At 50.4% G+C, this 16,933-nt stretch overlaps 1 protein-coding gene across 1 annotated transcript; it reads right to left on the bottom strand.

The window, feature by feature from the left end:
• Positions 1-4,901: 4,901 nt before the first annotated feature.
• On the bottom strand, positions 4,902-15,707 carry AGT (angiotensinogen). The gene is made up of 5 exons (XM_075531940.1): positions 15,587-15,707; positions 11,611-12,459; positions 7,522-7,789; positions 6,084-6,228; positions 4,902-5,376 (listed from the first exon to the last, which is right to left on the bottom strand). The coding sequence occupies exons 2-5, from the start codon at positions 12,428-12,430 to the stop codon at positions 5,185-5,187; spliced, it is 1,425 nt and encodes a 474-aa protein (XP_075388055.1). The 5' UTR covers positions 12,431-12,459; positions 15,587-15,707; the 3' UTR covers positions 4,902-5,184.
• Between the last annotated feature and the right edge of the window lie 1,226 nt (positions 15,708-16,933).

Here is a 16,933-nt window from a genome sequence, read left to right as displayed (position 1 = left end):
AATATTAAAGATAAGGAGGAGGAAAGAATTGATCAGGTAATGGTAATTGGAGTATTATAGGAAAGAAAAAGCGACAGATAAAAATATGTTTCCTTATTTTGCAAGATTGAATGAAAGGGTAATAATGATTGAAAATTTGTAAAAGTCCTATGAGTTTTTATTTTTAAGATAAGGAGAAAGGAAAAGGATTGAAGAGAAGAGAAGAGAAGAGAAATGAACAACCTTTTTTATTGAAAGAAAATGACAAAACAAGAAAATAAATTGGTATTTGTATGGGCTCTAAGCTTTACCCGGGATATTTTTCCCCCCACTGATATAGGGCAGAGAGATGTGTTTCCTGGAGAAAGGTGGGGGCTTGATTGTGAGAGCAGCTTGGAGGCCAGGTGTGTGGGTTCACGCATGGTTGGAAATTAAGTTAAGTCTCTCAAGTCTACCTCCAGATCAGCAGTATGGTGCGGGAAAGGATGAAATAAACTTCTCCCCCTTTCCCTTTTCCCTTATTCTCTACCACTCCCACTGCTCTGGACTGTGGGGAGGGCTTGAATCACTTATCTACTATGTTGATCTTTGGACTACTTGCTCTCCCCTCTCTCTTGCCTTGTGATTTTCTCCTAGTTCTTGGATAGGGTCTCATTCTCTGTGTGATGAGTAAACCATTTTCACACTTTGAATTCTTAAAGTTTTTATCCTTCGCTGTATTTTAAGAGAGTGATATTGTAACATTATCTAGCTCTTCGTTTGGCCACAGCAGAATAATCAGCCAATAGAAGTTAAAGAATTCCCCAGGGTTTTTTCATTCCTCTTTAGAAGAAGGCTTGTAACGCAGAGCAGTTCCTACAAATTTGTTCTCTATTAAAATGAAAGGGCTAAACACTAAAGGAAGGGGTAAGGTTACATAGTTATACTCAGTGCAATATCTGTAAGGAAACATAACTATTTTAAATGGGATTTTGAACTGCAAAGACCAAAATAAGAAGATCTGTGCCAGGTACCTACCCCATAGAGGTCCTTTGAGAGGAGAATTCTAGTCAAGTTGGATTTGCTTTAAAATAAGTGCTGTACCCCCACCCCCTAGCCCTAAACACATTTTCTAAAGAAGATACTTGGTTTGAGGTGGGTTCTGAGATGCTGCATTTGGGATCTGGATTTCTTTGGTAGGCCACGAGAAGTATTACCCCAGATGCCGTGGCTCCAGAGCTCACTCTCAGCCAGATTCTCAGACTGAAGTGATTTGTGAAGTGCATTGTCTAAGGGATAAGCACTTTCACCTCCTGAAAAATATAGAACTTAGTGAAGACATATTTAAGTGGATCAAAATGGTAGGAAGTAACCTGAAAAAGCTGGGTTATTTTGTGACTTTGAGAAATCTACTCTGATCGAACTTCCCATTTACGATCGTGCACATAAAAAAATTAGCTGGAGAACAGCGGTCTGTTAGCAACATTGTGCTCCTACTGACTGCCAGGAGCTGAGGTTCCCTGTTGAAGAATTTGGTTGATCTATTGTCAGTTGAAATTAAAAATAAAGGTACAGACAAATGTTCTGCTCCTCCAACTGCAGTGTATCAGCTATGGTTTCTGTCACTATAGGCAATAACATTTCTGCTTACATCTCAGGACGATGCCATTGGTGATTGCCGGAGTTGGCCAAGGGCTACTTGGACTGGTTTCCTGCTGAGTCCCCATGGCCCAGCACAAAACTTGGTGCACGGTTAGCACTTCTGAACTCAATAGACAATACATATTTGATTTGCGGGGGAGGGGGAATTTGTTTTAGGAGTTAAAAAGGAACTGTCACAGTGAAAGTTGCAATTTTAAGATGTGTCATCCACCTGAGAGCTCAAATTAAAAGATGACTGACTTGTAGCTTTTGCCCCTTCTAGAAACCTGTGGTGTAGTAGAGATTCTGTGCACCATTTAAAGCAGGTCTTCCTAAATATTAATGTGCATATCAGGCATCCTGCAAAATCTGCAGATTCTGATTTAGGAGGTTTGGTGTGGGTTCCAAGATTCTGCGTTTCTCAGTTTCCCAGGGGATATTCCTGCTGCTGGTCCAAGTACAGGACTGACTGCACTCTGCACCCGACCTTCCAATTGTCCCAAGACCTTTGGCATCCAATAGTTGCTTCATAAAGACCCAAATGGGAGGACCTGGGCCAGGCGCCTACCCCACACTGGGTCTTTGAGAAGAGAACAACAAGATGTGAATGAGGCTGAGTGTGAAGAGCAACAGAGGATATTTTGAGTGAACAGAATCCCCGTGTTATGGGAACAAAAGGGCTGTGCTTGGCACTCAGAATTCACAGCATTGTGGTGAAGGAGCAAGAAGCCCAGTTGCAGCCTACTCAAAGGATAAGGGCTGTGTAAGTGTTTATCTAGACAAAAGGGGAGGCTAATTATTTTGATTGTGAGGTGTGGAGGTTTCTGGGGAACTGGCTGTCCTTGCTCCGGCTCTCTTTGTTACTAAGGAGATAGAAGACCACAAAAATCAGCAGCAGAACATAGTTATGCACCTGATGGGAACTTCAGAAACCAGGAGCTGATGGAGGGAAGGGAATGGGTCACACGCGAAGGTTTACCTATGGAACCTATGAGAGTTCATCAGCAGAAATCTTCAACTCCAATTTTAAAAACAGGCAGGGTTGCTGCCTGACTCCATAAGGAGCTCAAGGCTTGAGATCTTTGGAGACATTAATTACCATCTCTGCTCCCCAAGTACCAGCTCAGCCCTTAGCTGGCGTTTGTCCTCTAGCATGGTTGACTGGGTACATCAGTGTCGGTTACCGTACAACTAAAAGGTAGTACTTTCTGAGGAGCCCAGAAACAGGGATTTGAGCTAATTCAAAACTTTTCCATTATGGTCAATAAGGCCATCTCAAAACAAAACCCAACATTTTAAATTTAGTTAAAGTAGAATGGCAGCTGAGTAGGGAAATTTACCGGCCAAGTTGTGGAATGGGAAACTTGGAAGAGGCACCTTTCAGGAGCCTGATGTAGAAGATTGTATTATTGCTAGGACCATAGAGAGTAACACACATTCACAGTAATGTGGCTGGCTGCCACCTTTGAGCAGATTCGCTTGCTGTATAGCACACATGCTTCTCTTCTTTCCTAAGAGGGGGGTTATGTTTCTAGCACGGTGTGAACCCACAATTCATCCCACTGTAGTTATCATTCTGGTTCACTCACATTTTCCAAGTTTGAGTCCATTTTAGTTTGCTCCTGACGCCATGGCAGAACCAGGAGGAAGCAGTTCGAAGGCATCATGAAGACACAGGGCCAGTCTTTGAAAGGTGCCTGATGATATGAAGCTGCCCCAGAGTGAGTGTGTCTACAAGTGCCCACAGGCACACACCTCTCTTGTTGCTCCACCTCTGCCTACAGGACTTGTGGGCAAGGAGCCATGTATTTCAGGTACAGATTGAAATGGACATTGCAGTGCTTACTCATGACTTCACTCAAGTATTTGCTATTTACTTTCCAGTAGTCCAAAACCACGAGTGCTCTGCGGGAGACAGATGAGGCTTTCTACTCTCATAAGGTAGTGCAGTGAAAACAAACAAACAAAAAAGAAGTGATGGAATCCACAGGGGCAGTCCTACCCTGTCCTATACAGTTGCTATGAGTCGGCTCCTACTCAATAGCAACAAGGTTAGTATTTTCTGGAGAGAAGTTCCCCATGTCACATCCAAAACGTTTCGTTCTGGAACATAGGGTTCTGACCACCTTCAGGAAGCGTGGCCACGTTAGAGTCTGATCAGACTTAGTTACACCCATGGTGATAGGAAGGACCCACTGCCTTCCTCAAGATTGGAGCTGAAGAGCAACATAGGAATGGGAGATGGGAAGCCGAGTGTCCTCACTCCTTGCCCTTAATGTTGAAGGATGCCCTCATTTTCTGCCCTGAATATTAAGCATTTTTTCCAATGGCAAGTTGCCCCTCCCAACATAAGTGAGACCACCTTTTCTGAAACAGCCATGTCTCCCTACCACCACCCCACTTCTGGACTTCAATTTCTCTGTGGGTCAGCTGATGGACCTCAGCACTGGGCCACGAGCTGATGGATCTTACCCAAGCTTTGAAATCATCATCTGCACCCTATTTTAGCAGCACTGTGTCACTCTGTCCCATTGGGGGTCTCCCTGTTTTACCAAGCATGACCTCCTGATAACCTTCACAGTGCACAGTGTAACTAAAAGATATGTAACTATCTTTATTCTGATATCGCAGAAAGAGAAGAGGATAAAGTGCTTTATGGTTATCTTTATGGTATTGTGAATTTGATGGTGTCAACCAGTGGCTGAGCCTGCTGGGTATCTGGCTCTTATCTAGCCTTGTCTAAGGTTTAGGAGTGATTGATGTTCCCCCACCCAGGGTGGGTGGCAGAAACATGAAACGGAAAGTACTTTGCAGATATTTCTGTGCATGTTTTGCTCCCCTAGTAAAATATATGTCACCAGAGGGGAGAAGTGCCAGCCTTCCCAATCCCGTATCAGGTGCCAACGAGGGACAGTGCCCTTCCAGGTGACCATCTGCCCACTTCCCTGATGATGGTCCTCAACGATCACTGCTTACGGATAGGAGGTTCCAACTATGAATTCTATTCGTGGTGCTTTAACGCTGAGTTGGATTTTGGATGGAATTTCCCAAAGCACTGTTAAGACCACCTATGAGCTAACGAATACAAACCTGTTCTGCTGCTGAAAGTTCCTCTCTTGGCTTATTCCTACCTGGCACTCATTTCTAACACAAAGGGAACCTGACCATGGTTTCATGGTCTAACCATTCAAATGCTTGTGTTTCGCATAAGGGATTTCTCAAAACTCACAAAGGGGGCATGAAAGAACAACTAAGGTGTTGTCAAGATTACATATCGATCACGTAGTCTCAGACTCAATAAGTCAAATATAAATGAAAAGTTTATTTTAATTTCAAAGTCCAATGTCTGGACTTCATGAAAAAGGAAACCATTTTTGGTTTCTAAACTAAGTTAGACCATGCGAACCCTATTCCTGGGCACCGCACCATAATACACATACAGCTAACCACTGTTAGGAAGTCCAGGGCTGCTATTCTATGTAGTATCTCTGCTACCAAGAGAAATGACCTCTCTCAAGCACGAAGGAGACTCGGGAGAAGGAAAAGGTGAAGACTGGTGACTGATTCTCTTCCCCCTTTGCAGATTCATGCACTGGACTGTGGGTTATTCACACGACCCAGGAAGTGGACAGTGGCGGCTCGCTGTTCACGGACGATGAACAGGAATGGCTTGTTGAGGGTCAACTGCAGGGCTTCAGGCTCAGGGAGCTGCTGGGCTGACTCTGGGGGCTGCTTGCCCTCATCGGCTTTGAGTTCGAAAAGGATGCTGGTCAGCACCTGGAAAAGAGTAACGTGAGGCGGGGCTGAAGCTGAGGGAAGGGAAGTCGGACCTACACAACCCAACCTGGTGGTACAGGGAAGGTGCTAGCAGTCTGGGCCATGTATCTCAGGGAGTCAGGGCAGGGGCAGCACCTGCCTGCTCATATGCGGCTCATCCCAAAGTGTCCAGCTTTCACCTGCCCCTCTTGTCCCTGGCAGACTTGGCTGCTACCTCAAAGGAGAGTGTAGGACTCTGCCCATCCTTCAGAGTGAGTACGGATGGCTCAAGCCTTCTGAGGTCAAAGGGCAGGCCCATGGGTGCTCCCTTTCCTCCCTCAGGGCAGCACAAGGCTAGGATGATGGCTTTGAAGGTACACCCTCTCCTGCTGGGTGCTTCCCTAAACAGGATCTGTGCTACAAGATTGGGTCTTAAGTGAAGGGAGTGAGGCATGTGGGGCCCAAGGCTTAAGGAGGTGCACCCTCTTGGGGCCCAGGCACCTCATGTTCCACATTGTGATCCCCAACCCTTCCCTCCACATACTGCACAGGAGAATGTCCTGCCAGAGCATGAGATGCCTGCCACCCATCCCTGGGGAGCCCATTCCCCCCTGCCCTGAAGCATATTCTCTCCTTCCTCTCCCCCATATCCCACCGCACGGCACCCCCAAGCTTCCCCTTTGCTCTCCTTCTACCCTCCCCAACCTCCCGGTGGCCCCACGTGCTACCTTTCCGACCCTGGGGTTGGCATCACTGATTCTGCCAAAGTGTGCCTCGGGGCCCAGCAGCGTGGGCAGCTTGATCTGCGTTAGCAAATCTTGCAGGTCACAGGAGTCCCCCAGCACCAACTGCGGCAAGGTCAGGTGGATGGCCCTGGGGAACAGATCCACGTTAGGAAAATCCTCAGGGGCTCCCACAGGAAGGCTCTGAGTCCTGGGGGCTGGGCTGGCCCCAAGGGAGGATGCCGGGGACCTTGACACGTGTCTCTGAAGACAGTTTTCTCCATCTTGTCCAGCTAGAAACAGGGTCTGCACAATAGAACGAGAACCTTTCATGTCTTTTCAAAGAACAGGCTCAGGACATAACAGTTTCACAGCAATGATCTCTGAGTGATAGACTTTCGAGAACTGTGCTTTGTTTTCTTGCTTGTAAGTTGGCCGTGTTGAAGATGTATTGCTTGGATAATTTAAAAAAATATTACACGTTTTTTAGAAAAACCCCAAAAAAATCACACTCTCCAAGCCCCTGAGTGGTTCTGTGCCCTTGATGAAGAGATGCCCATGGAAGGGAGAGGGGTGGGAGGCATCCTTGATGCCAGCTGCCGTGTGGGCATGTGACATCCACCATCATACGTAACTTCCACATAGAAAGGCCTACCTCTCCTCGCTGTGCTTTCCCTGAGAACTGATGGGTGCTTCGGGCGGCATCCAGACAGTTAAAGAAGCAGACGCCTGAAGGTCATCTGTGGGCCCCCTCGCTATGTCATTGTGCTTGTCTCAGGAGCCAGCTTCTGGGCTGCACTGGCCTGGCCCTGAGAGATTTGCTTCATTTCAACCAAAAAACTAAAGGCAACTAAAGGTAACACCCTCTCTGGGAAGCGGGGGGGAGGCAGACAGAAAATAGGGATTCTGTGCATGCAAGAAAGGTCCTTGGGACAATTTCCCATCCCGCAGATTTCTTTAGGAAGTCTGATCTTCTGGAAAGTTACCACCAAGAAGCTCTTAGAGTGCTGAAAACTGGACAGTGTGTGTAGGGGCAGGGGGTGGAGACAGTGGGGGGGGGGTGGCGACAACTCAGAAGAAGGAGAGAGATGTATGTCTCTGCTCCCTCCCAAGCAGGGGGTAACTATCAGCACAGAAAAATGAACCCTTTCTTCCCTTCACCTCACCTGCAGCCAGAAAAAAAAATAAATACAGAGAGATATCAATGACGGGTGGGTGGGTGGGTGGATGAGTGGTGGGGAGGTGAGAGAGTAAGTGAGGATAGTAGATAGGATGGATGGTTGGGGAGGTGAACGCACACCCTGCTCCCGGACAAGCTGCGGCACTCTGGGTCAGTGCCCGACGCGATGTGGCTGGCCCCGCGCTCTGCCTGCCCTCCTTGCAGAAGGTGTGACGTGGCCCCCCACTTTCCCCGGGGGTGACCTGTATTTCCAGGCAGTCATACCGAGGAGCCAGATTCTTCTTGCGGGTCAGGAAGTCAAGCTGGAGAATGTGGGCCTCGACCTTCTTCAGGTCTGCGGTGTGCTGGGGCTGGATCAGCAGCAGGTCAGCATTCTTGCTGAGAGGTACCCGGGTCACTAAGAAGTTGTTCTTGACGTCAGTCCAGTGCTGGAAGGTGCCAGTGCCCGAGAGCATTGGCACAGACACTGTGGTGGCATTGTCCACCCAGAACTCCTGGGGCTCTGGCAGCAGGGAGAATCCTTTCATCGTCCCTGTAAACCCAGACAGGACAGGAAAGGGTAGAGTTAACGGTGAGCAGGCCCCCAAGAAGCGGTACCTATTGGGGAAAGGCAGTGCAGTTGGGGACAGGGGTCAGTTCAGAGCTGAAGGAGGACAGGCAAACTCACTCATCCCTGTCCCAAGGAACTGCATCAGCCTGAGTCTCCTAGAGAGAAAGACGGGTGCCTCTGAAGAAGGCAACCATTCACAGAAGCTACCAGAAGGCCGTATTAGGATCCCATAACTGTCCCAGCCTCTCCCTGTCTCCCCCAGTGCCACGCAGGCGTGCTGCATGATCCTCAGCACAGTGCGTCATCCTGGTGCATTCCCAAGCTCCCTACCCTAAAGCCTAGCCATCTGGAATTCAATAAAATGGCTACCTCTTCTGGAATGCCAGGCACTGGACCGGAGGTGTTGCATCTACCTTCTTCTCTGAGGCCGGCAAAGAAACCATGGCCCACAACACTGACGGACCTTACCCAGCTAGACACGGGCCAGCGAAGCCCCGAGGCTGTGTCTGAGCGCAGCACAGCTGTGACGGGGCTGCTGAGCCTCTAGCTGCCCCGCTCCTCCGTCCTCACAGGTGCAGCCGGAATAAGGCCGCCACTTCTCAACACCCTTGCCACTATGGGGTCAGTGGGACATGGTGTTAGAGCAGAGGCCAGACGTGTGCTGAACCTCAAAGAGACACGGGGGGGGGGGGGGCATGCATGGAGCTAGGCTGACAGGATGAGGAGCCAGCCGGAGCCTGAGTCCTGTCACCAGGGAGGAACGGGGGCTTTCTGGCTCAGGGGAATAAACCAGCTGTCTGGTGGTCCCTGCTTGTTAGGGTCTCCCTGTTCCTGCAGCCCGAGCCAGATCCCAACCACATCCTCCTCTGACCATGTGGCCTCCTATGGCAAGGGCCTTTCTGGAAGGCTTGCAGGAGGACCAGGCGATGTTGTCCAAGCCAGCAGAGACCAGCTGGGCACAGAGCTCTCCAAAGTGAAAGGAGGGAGGAGCCAGGAGGGCAAGTCCCTGGGGGGGGATGGAGCTGGACAGGTGTCTGCGTCTTCAGGGAGGGGGCTTGTGCGCTAAGAGTGGCAGTCCCGACGTGATCTCGTCTTGAGGGTTCGAAGGTGCATGTCCCTCCTCACACCCCACCTGGGCCTGAGGAGGCTTCTAGTTTAAAGGGAGAGAGCACTAAACCTCTCGCCTCCAACAAAAGCGGCCGCACCTAACAGCGAAGCGTCTCTGAAAGACCTCCTCAGAGCACAACGCACACCTCACGAGGTTAAGTCTGGTTCCAAGGTCCAGTCAAAGGACATCGTGGACCTTGGGATGGCAGGACGTATGGACCGTGGGCGGGCACTAGTTTCTGGGGCCTCGACCTGCTCCCACTCCCACCCATGTCTGTGCTCATTAAAAACACCCAGAGGGGCACCAAGGCCATGGGACAGTATTGCCCAAACCAAACTCTCTGCCATCAAGTCAACCCTGACTCACAGTGACCCGAGGACACCTGCGCGTTTTTACGAACGGGAACCATGTGGAGGGTAAACGGGCATTCCGCTTCCCACTGGACAGAGAGGAGGCAGGGGTGGTTAGGAAGCTGGGCACAATTGGCAGGCGGAAACGAGGTGAAGGTCAGCTGCGTCCTATGTGGGGTCTACAAGTCCCCACATTTCGCTTCCCGCCTCTGCCCGTTCTGGGCCAGATCTGTAGTCCGACTCCGGTGGGTTGACAGCTTCAGAAATAAGATTCTTTCCCAAGTATTAGGCCTTCACCTTGGCTTTCCGGGGGCGCACATCTTTACTGCCCCCCTTCCTGGCGTCTGAGAGGTGGTCAAGCCTAACACCCACAAAATCCTCACAGAGGGTATGGTGCCTCACAGCCCATCAGCAATAGCCAATCATGTCTTCTCTCACCCTGGGGTCTCTTCTGCTGTGTGCAGTGTCTCCAGGGACACGCTCACTGTGGCCAATGAGCATGTGCTACCCAGACTCTGGGAGCCCCAGTGGTGTGGTGGTTTAGGCATCGGTGGTTCAAATCCACTAGCCCAGGTGTCAGCAAACTTTGGGGTGGACGAGCCCATCCTGTGCCCCACAACTTCAATGATTTGAGCGCCGTGAATATATTTTTATAAACAAATAAAATCAACGTGATGGGAAAAACAGAAAACAAACAAACAAAAATCACCATGATTGGAGCCGTAGCCTTTAACCTTTTTCCATTTTCCTTCGGCGCCACAGTGGATGCACGGAGAGAACCGCAGTTTGCTGGCCCTGGCACTTGCCAATTGTGGGCGAAAGATGAGGCTGTCTGAATGGACGACGCGGTGGCAATGGGTTTCCTTTGGGGTTTTTTTAACTTTGCCTTTGTGTCTCCACAGTCCTGCCCCAGCTGCCCATGTCTCCCTGTCTCCCCCAGGCTTGCTCATTTTTGCGTCGGTCTTGTCACTGTCTCACAAGCGTGTCCCTTCCTCACCCCGTGACCCGCGCTTGTGGACTCAGAGCCACTCCCGGAGTGCATGTCCCCGGTACAATTTGCCTGACCTGTTGCACAACCTTCAGGCTGCCCTGCTGGCCTCCAATCCACACCACGTGGGCTGCCAAGGCGGCCGTGGAGAATCGCTCTGTCCTGCTCAACCGCCCACCCACCAACGGACTCCAAAGCAGGAGCCTCTTCAAGTGTCCAAGGGCTCTCAACCCAGATTTCCAGTCCAGCCCTCCCCTGGTGCCATCTCGATGACATGCTCTGCTCAAACAAGCTGCTCTCTGTTCTCTGTCCTTGCCTTGAACTTGGAGTCCTACACTCCTAACCTTGCTGCCTGGGAGACCCTTTCTCCTGGTCACAGTCTGGTGCCTGGGAACCCCACTGAGACCTCTGCTGCACCCCAGAATGCTCCCTCTTCCTGGAGCCTCTTAGCACGTTAGGGTGCCTTTCTAGAAAGTTATTTGTCCACATGCCTTCCCTCCCTCTGCCCTTTGGCAGGCAGCATGGGGGCAGGATCTTCAGAGTTTTCCCATTGCAGGCTCAGAGCCTTTTAGAGAGCAAAGTCTCAGCAGTCATTTGCCCAGTGAATTGGCACGCTTTGTAGCAGTTTCTTTCAAAATACCTCCCCCCCCCAAGTTTGAAAGTGCTTTGACTATGCAAATGAGCCAGTGAGGGCTCATTCTTCCTAAGGGAGCACAGCCCTTCCCCTCGGAGGGTGAGGCCAGGAGATGGGGCCGCACGATGGCGCACAGTCACTGCGCGTCTCGCCGTCTCTAGTTCTTCATCAGTAAGAAAAGCAATGCTGACTTTTGATGGCGCTGATAAGTAACCATGATATTCTGAAAGTAAAGTAGCTACCACAATAGCTGCACTTACCAGGTGGTTAACTACCTGGCTGCTTTGTCAAAGCTTGACAGTTCAAGGCCATCAGGGGTACCTCAGAAGAATGGCCCAGTAATCTACGTCTGACAAACTGGCCATCCCAAAGCCTGTGGAACGCTGGCCTAGAACTTGGACACACATGGAGTCACCATGAATCACATTCTACTCTACAGCAGCTGGTTTGGTTTTTGTCTTTTTTTTTTTTGGTGGGGGGGGGCTGGGTAGGAAGGTTGGTGGATGTTCAATAACTGGATCCTTTGAATCGTTAGATTCAAGAGTCCCACTAGGACAGCCCCTCCTCTCCCCTGTTCTTCCCTCCCACCCACGTCCCCCTCTCGGAGCCCTGGCCGTGCTTAGTGTGGTGGCAACACTTACCGCAGGGCCCATAAGGGTAGAGAATGACCCCCCTCCACACTCACCTGCTTGGAGCTGGAGCACAGCCCAGAGGGTGCCTTACCTTGGAAGTGGACTAAGGTGTTGAAAAGCAGGGTGCTGTCTGGGCGGATGTCTGCCAGGGGGATGCTCATTTTCCATCCTGTCACAGCTTGGATGAACCTACGGATCTTCTCAGCAGCCAGATCTGGGTCTGTGGACAAGTCTAGAGAACGTGGAAGGGTGACAGGCGCAAAAGGCGCCAGGCCCCGAACGAAGGATTGCTTCAGCAGCAGGCTGGGGGCTGTGAACAGGCCAACGAGTGTGGACAGGAGCACCCGGGGATCACCCTGCTCCTCATCCTGGGCCACAAGAAGGCCCTGGATGGTCTGCAGAGCAGAAAAGACCTTTTGTCCATCCAGTTGGGAGGTGCAGCTCTGGGTCTCTGGGACACCCAGGAAAGTCTGTAATTTGCTGGCGGTGGAGTCCAAGGCCCCCAGGTAGAAAGAGGCCAGAGTGCCAAAGAGAGCCACTGGGGACAGCACATGGGTTGTGTGCCAAGACTTGCTCAGCTGTTTGTACAGGTGGAGGCCCTTCAAGTTGATCAGTGTTCCCACCCCCAAGGCCCTCAGTCTGTCAATCTCCTCCAGGTTCTCGACTGCCGAGGCCAGCTGGACTCGAAGGGCCTCCTCATTCACAGGGGATGTCTTGGCCTGAATCGGAACGGGTGCAAAGGTCGGATCCGGTGGTACCTCTTCATGGGTTTTCTCCAGCTCCTCACAGCTGCTCTTGTTGTAGGTGAGGAGGTGGAAGGGGTGGATATACACCCTATCACTGGTACCCAGGCTAGCCCAGGTCAAGAGGCAGAAGATGGTGGCCCCCAGGCTCACGGTGGCAGAGGTCATCTTCGATGGAGATGCTCACTATGCGTACCCTGAAACATTGTGTGAAGGGTTAAAAGTGATTATTGATCTTACTTAAGTGGACACTAGCCAAATCTTCAGTTGTCCCCATACCACCACCACCAGGTAGCCCAGGAAAAGTCTGTCCATCTCTGTATCTCATGAAGAGGAGAAATGGATTTCAAGCTCCCTGGGAAGTGTAATCTTTGAGCTAACTCCACATCTCGAGCTCTCCCCCAAGAAACTAGCCTGAGGCTTCTGTGAAAGCCACTTAGACCCAGGGAATGTACGGAAGGACATAGTCTGTGTCCTCTGACAGCTTGTAAGGTTGACAGAAGACAAGGCTATCAGGTTCTTCCTACAGTATAAACTAGCCTGACCTGAAAGATCCACCTCTGGTAGGTGAAGCAGGAAATCTACAGTTGAAGTCCTTTCTCATATTTTGGCCTATAAAATTGTGATGATAATCAGGAAAGGAACAATTGTTGCATCTCTTCACAGACATAGACAGTGGAGGTCTGAGACCCAAATAGATAGTTTGAGGTCAACAGCAGGAATGCAACAGAAAGACCACTCAAACCTACTCTTTCCCCCCACCCCCCACCCCTTTGAGCTCTCAACCCTAGGACCTCTGGACGTAACCCGGGAAGCTTTAGAAAATGTTGACACTGGGTCTCACCCCCAGAGAAGCTAATCAGAGTCGTCTGTAGTGTGGTCCAGCAATTCTGCTCTCCTTGATAATCTCCCTAGGGGCCTAATGTAGAGCTAGGTTAAGGAGTTGCTGGCTCACATCAAAACCAGTTCTCAAAGGAGCTGTACATTAGCACCCTTGCCAGGTCTCACAGACCAACTGATTCAATTGGGAGGGAGGAGGTGGGTCCATATGATTGTTAGTGTGCGATGGGCCCTAGACATTAAATAGAATGATAGTTTTCTTGATTTGCTTTTATTCCTCGAGCTTCATGAACAGTTCCTCACATTTCCTTGCCCAAAGATGTCTTCCTCTCTTAAGGCGATGAAGCAAGGTTTAAACACCAGAGCTGGGGACTTAGCTTGCACACTCATCCTCAGTGGCTGGACTATCTGATAACATTTTGTAGCCTCCTGTCCTATGAGCTTGTGATGTTTTCACAGTCATTCCCTGTGGCAAGTTTTGTAAGACATTCAAAGGAGTGATGTTTACACATCTTCAAACCCCATGGGGCTGCCTCGGTGGACTGGCAGAGCTGACAAGCCCTCCTCTCCCTTCCTCCCTCAGAGGTCACATAGAAAGCGCAATAAGTTTGCTTGAATCCTCTGGGCACTGCCAATGTGCCGTCAGGGTTGGGAGCCTCTGACCTGGCCAGGGTTTCCCAGGATGGGCTAGCTCCCTTCTCCCGCTCAGCTGGGGACTCTGCTCCAGTCTCACCTCCTACAAAGAGGGACACGCTGGCACTCCCCTGAACTCTTGGAAAAAGAAAATTCTTACGCTTGTCTTGTTAATGTATTTGTATTCTGGCTTAAGGGGAGGGATGTTCATTCCATTTTTTTTAATTCAATGTTAGACAATTTCTGTTATCTACTCACTTCATTTGGAAAGTAAACTGCAGTGCTGAGTCACTCATTAACCTTCTGGTCCACCCTCCTCCTGAATCCTCCTTCCTGCCCTTGTAGAGCTTGGGGGAGTGGGTGGGGGTGGGGCTCCCTGGGCTTTGTGCGCAGTCCCAATATCTATTGACTGCCAGTTGGCTCAGTGTGTTTTGCTGTGGGGCCACAGCATGTTATCACCACTTACGGTCATCTGGTTACCGTCTGACCCTGAGATTTTTTCCCCCCACGGACACCTATATGCACACATCCAGTCACACCACCTTATTTTTGCACTCGGTGGCCTCCCCCAGGTCTCATGATCTAGTGAAGCCACAATGCTTCAGCTCTAGTCTGTGTACTACGTTAGCAAATCGCCAAGAGAATGTTGAAGTCTGACCATGGTCCACGAGGGCTCCTGTCTTCTGGACATACTGACAAGAGAAATCATTCTCTCCTCCTCCAACTCTTTGCACTCATTCTGTAGCCATCTCCTTGACCTGACCCGCCCTCCAGAGATTCCCGTTGTCCCCATGTATTTGACAAAGGGACAAACAATAGACACGCCCCCCCCCCACCCTACTTCCCATCCCACCCCTGCCTTTCCCCCTGTCCTTTCTGGCCCTCAGGTCGGAATGGCCAGATCAGATCAAATCATCCAGGGAAACTGGAAAGCAAGGTTGCAGCAATGACCATGGCAGGGCCTGGGTCTGGGTCATGGAGAAGCGTGCAGCCCCCACCCCCACCCCTGGCAAGCACCATCTTGGGTGAAGCAATTCTAGGCATTATTTTCAACCAGAGATCGTCTGTTTTCATTGTGAACTGCTGCTGTTCCCCAAACGGGCTTCAAGTCAGCACGCAGTGGGCTCCTGAGATAAGGGACACTCCAGGAGGGGTGGAGCCAACACTCCCTCCCTGGGGTCCTGCCTTTCTCCCTACAATTCAGCCCCCCACACACATCCCAACATGGGTCTTGCTCTCCATCAACCCCACATGTCTGTTCATAAAAATCAATTTCTATTGCTTTTGAATAAAATGTTAAGAATGTGCACTTTTCATGCATCATAAAGGTATAAAGCTCTTTCACATTGTATCTGCTCTCTCAACATACATCACAGCTCCATGAGAAAGGGTCTTTTCATTAGTCCTTGAAGCTTAGAGACAAGGTGACCAGCTAGGTTGAACACAGACCCAGGACTGGAACTCAGGACCAGAGACGCACGCTGCGGGCCACCTCATGCTCCGTGCCTGGCCGCCCCTCAGTTTCCCTGGCTGCCCCAAAAAGCCTTGTTCTTCCCAGGGCAAGCCAGGGCTTGGCGGACTTGGGGCCACCAGCGTGAGGTGACTCCTTTCCCAGTACTCTCCAGGGCCAGAGACTGCAGCTCTGGCTCAGAGGAAGAAGCTCCTCTTGTGAGGCGGGAGCGGGGCTGCGAAGGGAAGACAGCCAGGGTTGGATTCCTTTGTCTCGGTTGCAGGGACTCGTGCATCCCAGCATCTCCCAGGGGTCTCGGTCTGACCTCCTCTGCAGACCGCGCTGCCCCGGTGCGGGGCATCAGAGAGAAGGAACAGGTGGGGAAGGAACTCCGAACTTACCTTCTTCGGGGTCCCAGGAACAGGGCCTTTCCCCCTAACTGAGCAATTTTCCCCAACTGAGCCCCAGGTCTGATTTTTATCTGAGATGGGGAGGGAGGAGGCGGGGGCGTTGCTAGGGACCACGAGGAGACTAATGGGTAGGATCACATCATGTGGCCTGAACATGGGGGAGGGACGCACAGGACGCCAACCAATGCCAAGATCGCGGCTGGGCTGGGCCTACTTCCAAGAAGCGATTGTGACCGATGCACCCTGGGCTACTGGACAGAACGATCTGTACCCAGTGGACTTGCGCGTAGACGGGAGCTCGCGGGAGCGGAGGCCGCGCGCAGCCGGGGGTCTCCGGGGGTCGGGGGGGGGGGGGAGTGGTCCTGGCCGAGCTGAGTGGACACGAGGGCCGGGAGGGTGGCTCATGTTAGTTCAGAGCTCCTCTTTAAAGAAGTGCAGGGGTGGACAGAAGAGGGATTGGGAAATTATATTCTCAACTCTAAAAATAGAAGGGGAAATAAAGATGTACCGAACACCTACAGTATCGGGTATATCGCTGCCGTGTACCTAACTCCAGCGGTGGGATTCATCTGATTTGCAACGCGCGGGTTGGACAGAAACAATATCTAACTTTTTTGTGTTGAGTTCTACAAACGGCTTGTTAAAAGGGACACTTGTAATCTGGATTCTCTCTCAAAGGTTGGGGGCTGGGTGGCCAGTCGCCCAAGGTAGAAATCACAAGTTTTACATGCCTCACGCTTTTTCTTTTTCTTTTTGCCTTACTTTTTCAACGTTCCTTCACATAGCAGCATTTTCTAAGAGCCCATGGTAATGTTTAAGTATGGAAAATTAGATGGAACTACGCTTGTAATATTTATTTCATAAAACTCGTGCTTTTTCATCTCGTAAAACTCATACTACAGCTTGATTCCCTTGCATTTTTTACTTCAGTAAACATATAACACATGAGAAAAATTGCTAAACTAGAGGGTGATACATTTGTTTTAGTGTTTCATTCTACCCCGAAGTCCTACCAGATTTTAGGAGTGACTCATGCAATTCCTGGAAGTGTTCAAAATAATATCAGAACAATCGTTATAAGTTCAGCAGACGGGGAAAGGGGTTTTCAAAGATGAACATAATATGTTCAGAGAAGAGAAGTCATCTGTCTCTAATATGTCAACCACATAGACTATTGTCTACTTGACCTCCCTCTGAAGGAAGAGGGTCCTACTCCTCAGTGAGAAGATGGTTAAGGACAAACCGCACAGCTGACAACGCTCCGATCAAAGCAAAGAGCATTGCAAGGGAAGGTGTCCATTGAGAAGCAATATGGAAATAAACAACAGTTTTATTTGG

This window comes from Tenrec ecaudatus, chromosome 1 (assembly GCF_050624435.1).
Source record: "Tenrec ecaudatus isolate mTenEca1 chromosome 1, mTenEca1.hap1, whole genome shotgun sequence".
Taxonomy (NCBI): domain Eukaryota; kingdom Metazoa; phylum Chordata; class Mammalia; order Afrosoricida; family Tenrecidae; genus Tenrec; species Tenrec ecaudatus.
The sequence above is the reverse complement of the archived record's forward strand: the minus strand, read 5'-3'. Positions and strand labels throughout refer to the sequence as shown.

Coding starts and splice junctions, on each gene's coding strand:
- AGT (XM_075531940.1), bottom strand. CDS start 12,430: ATGACCTCTGCCACCGTGAGCCTGGGGGCCACCATCTTCTGCCTCTTG. Junction 7,790..11,610: donor CACCTTAGTCCACTTCCAAG/GTAAGGCACCCT, acceptor CTGGGTTTACAG/GGACGATGAAAGGATTCTCC. Junction 5,377..6,083: donor CCAACCCCAGGGTCGGAAAG/GTAGCACGTGGG, acceptor ACTCTTTTCCAG/GTGCTGACCAGCATCCTTTT.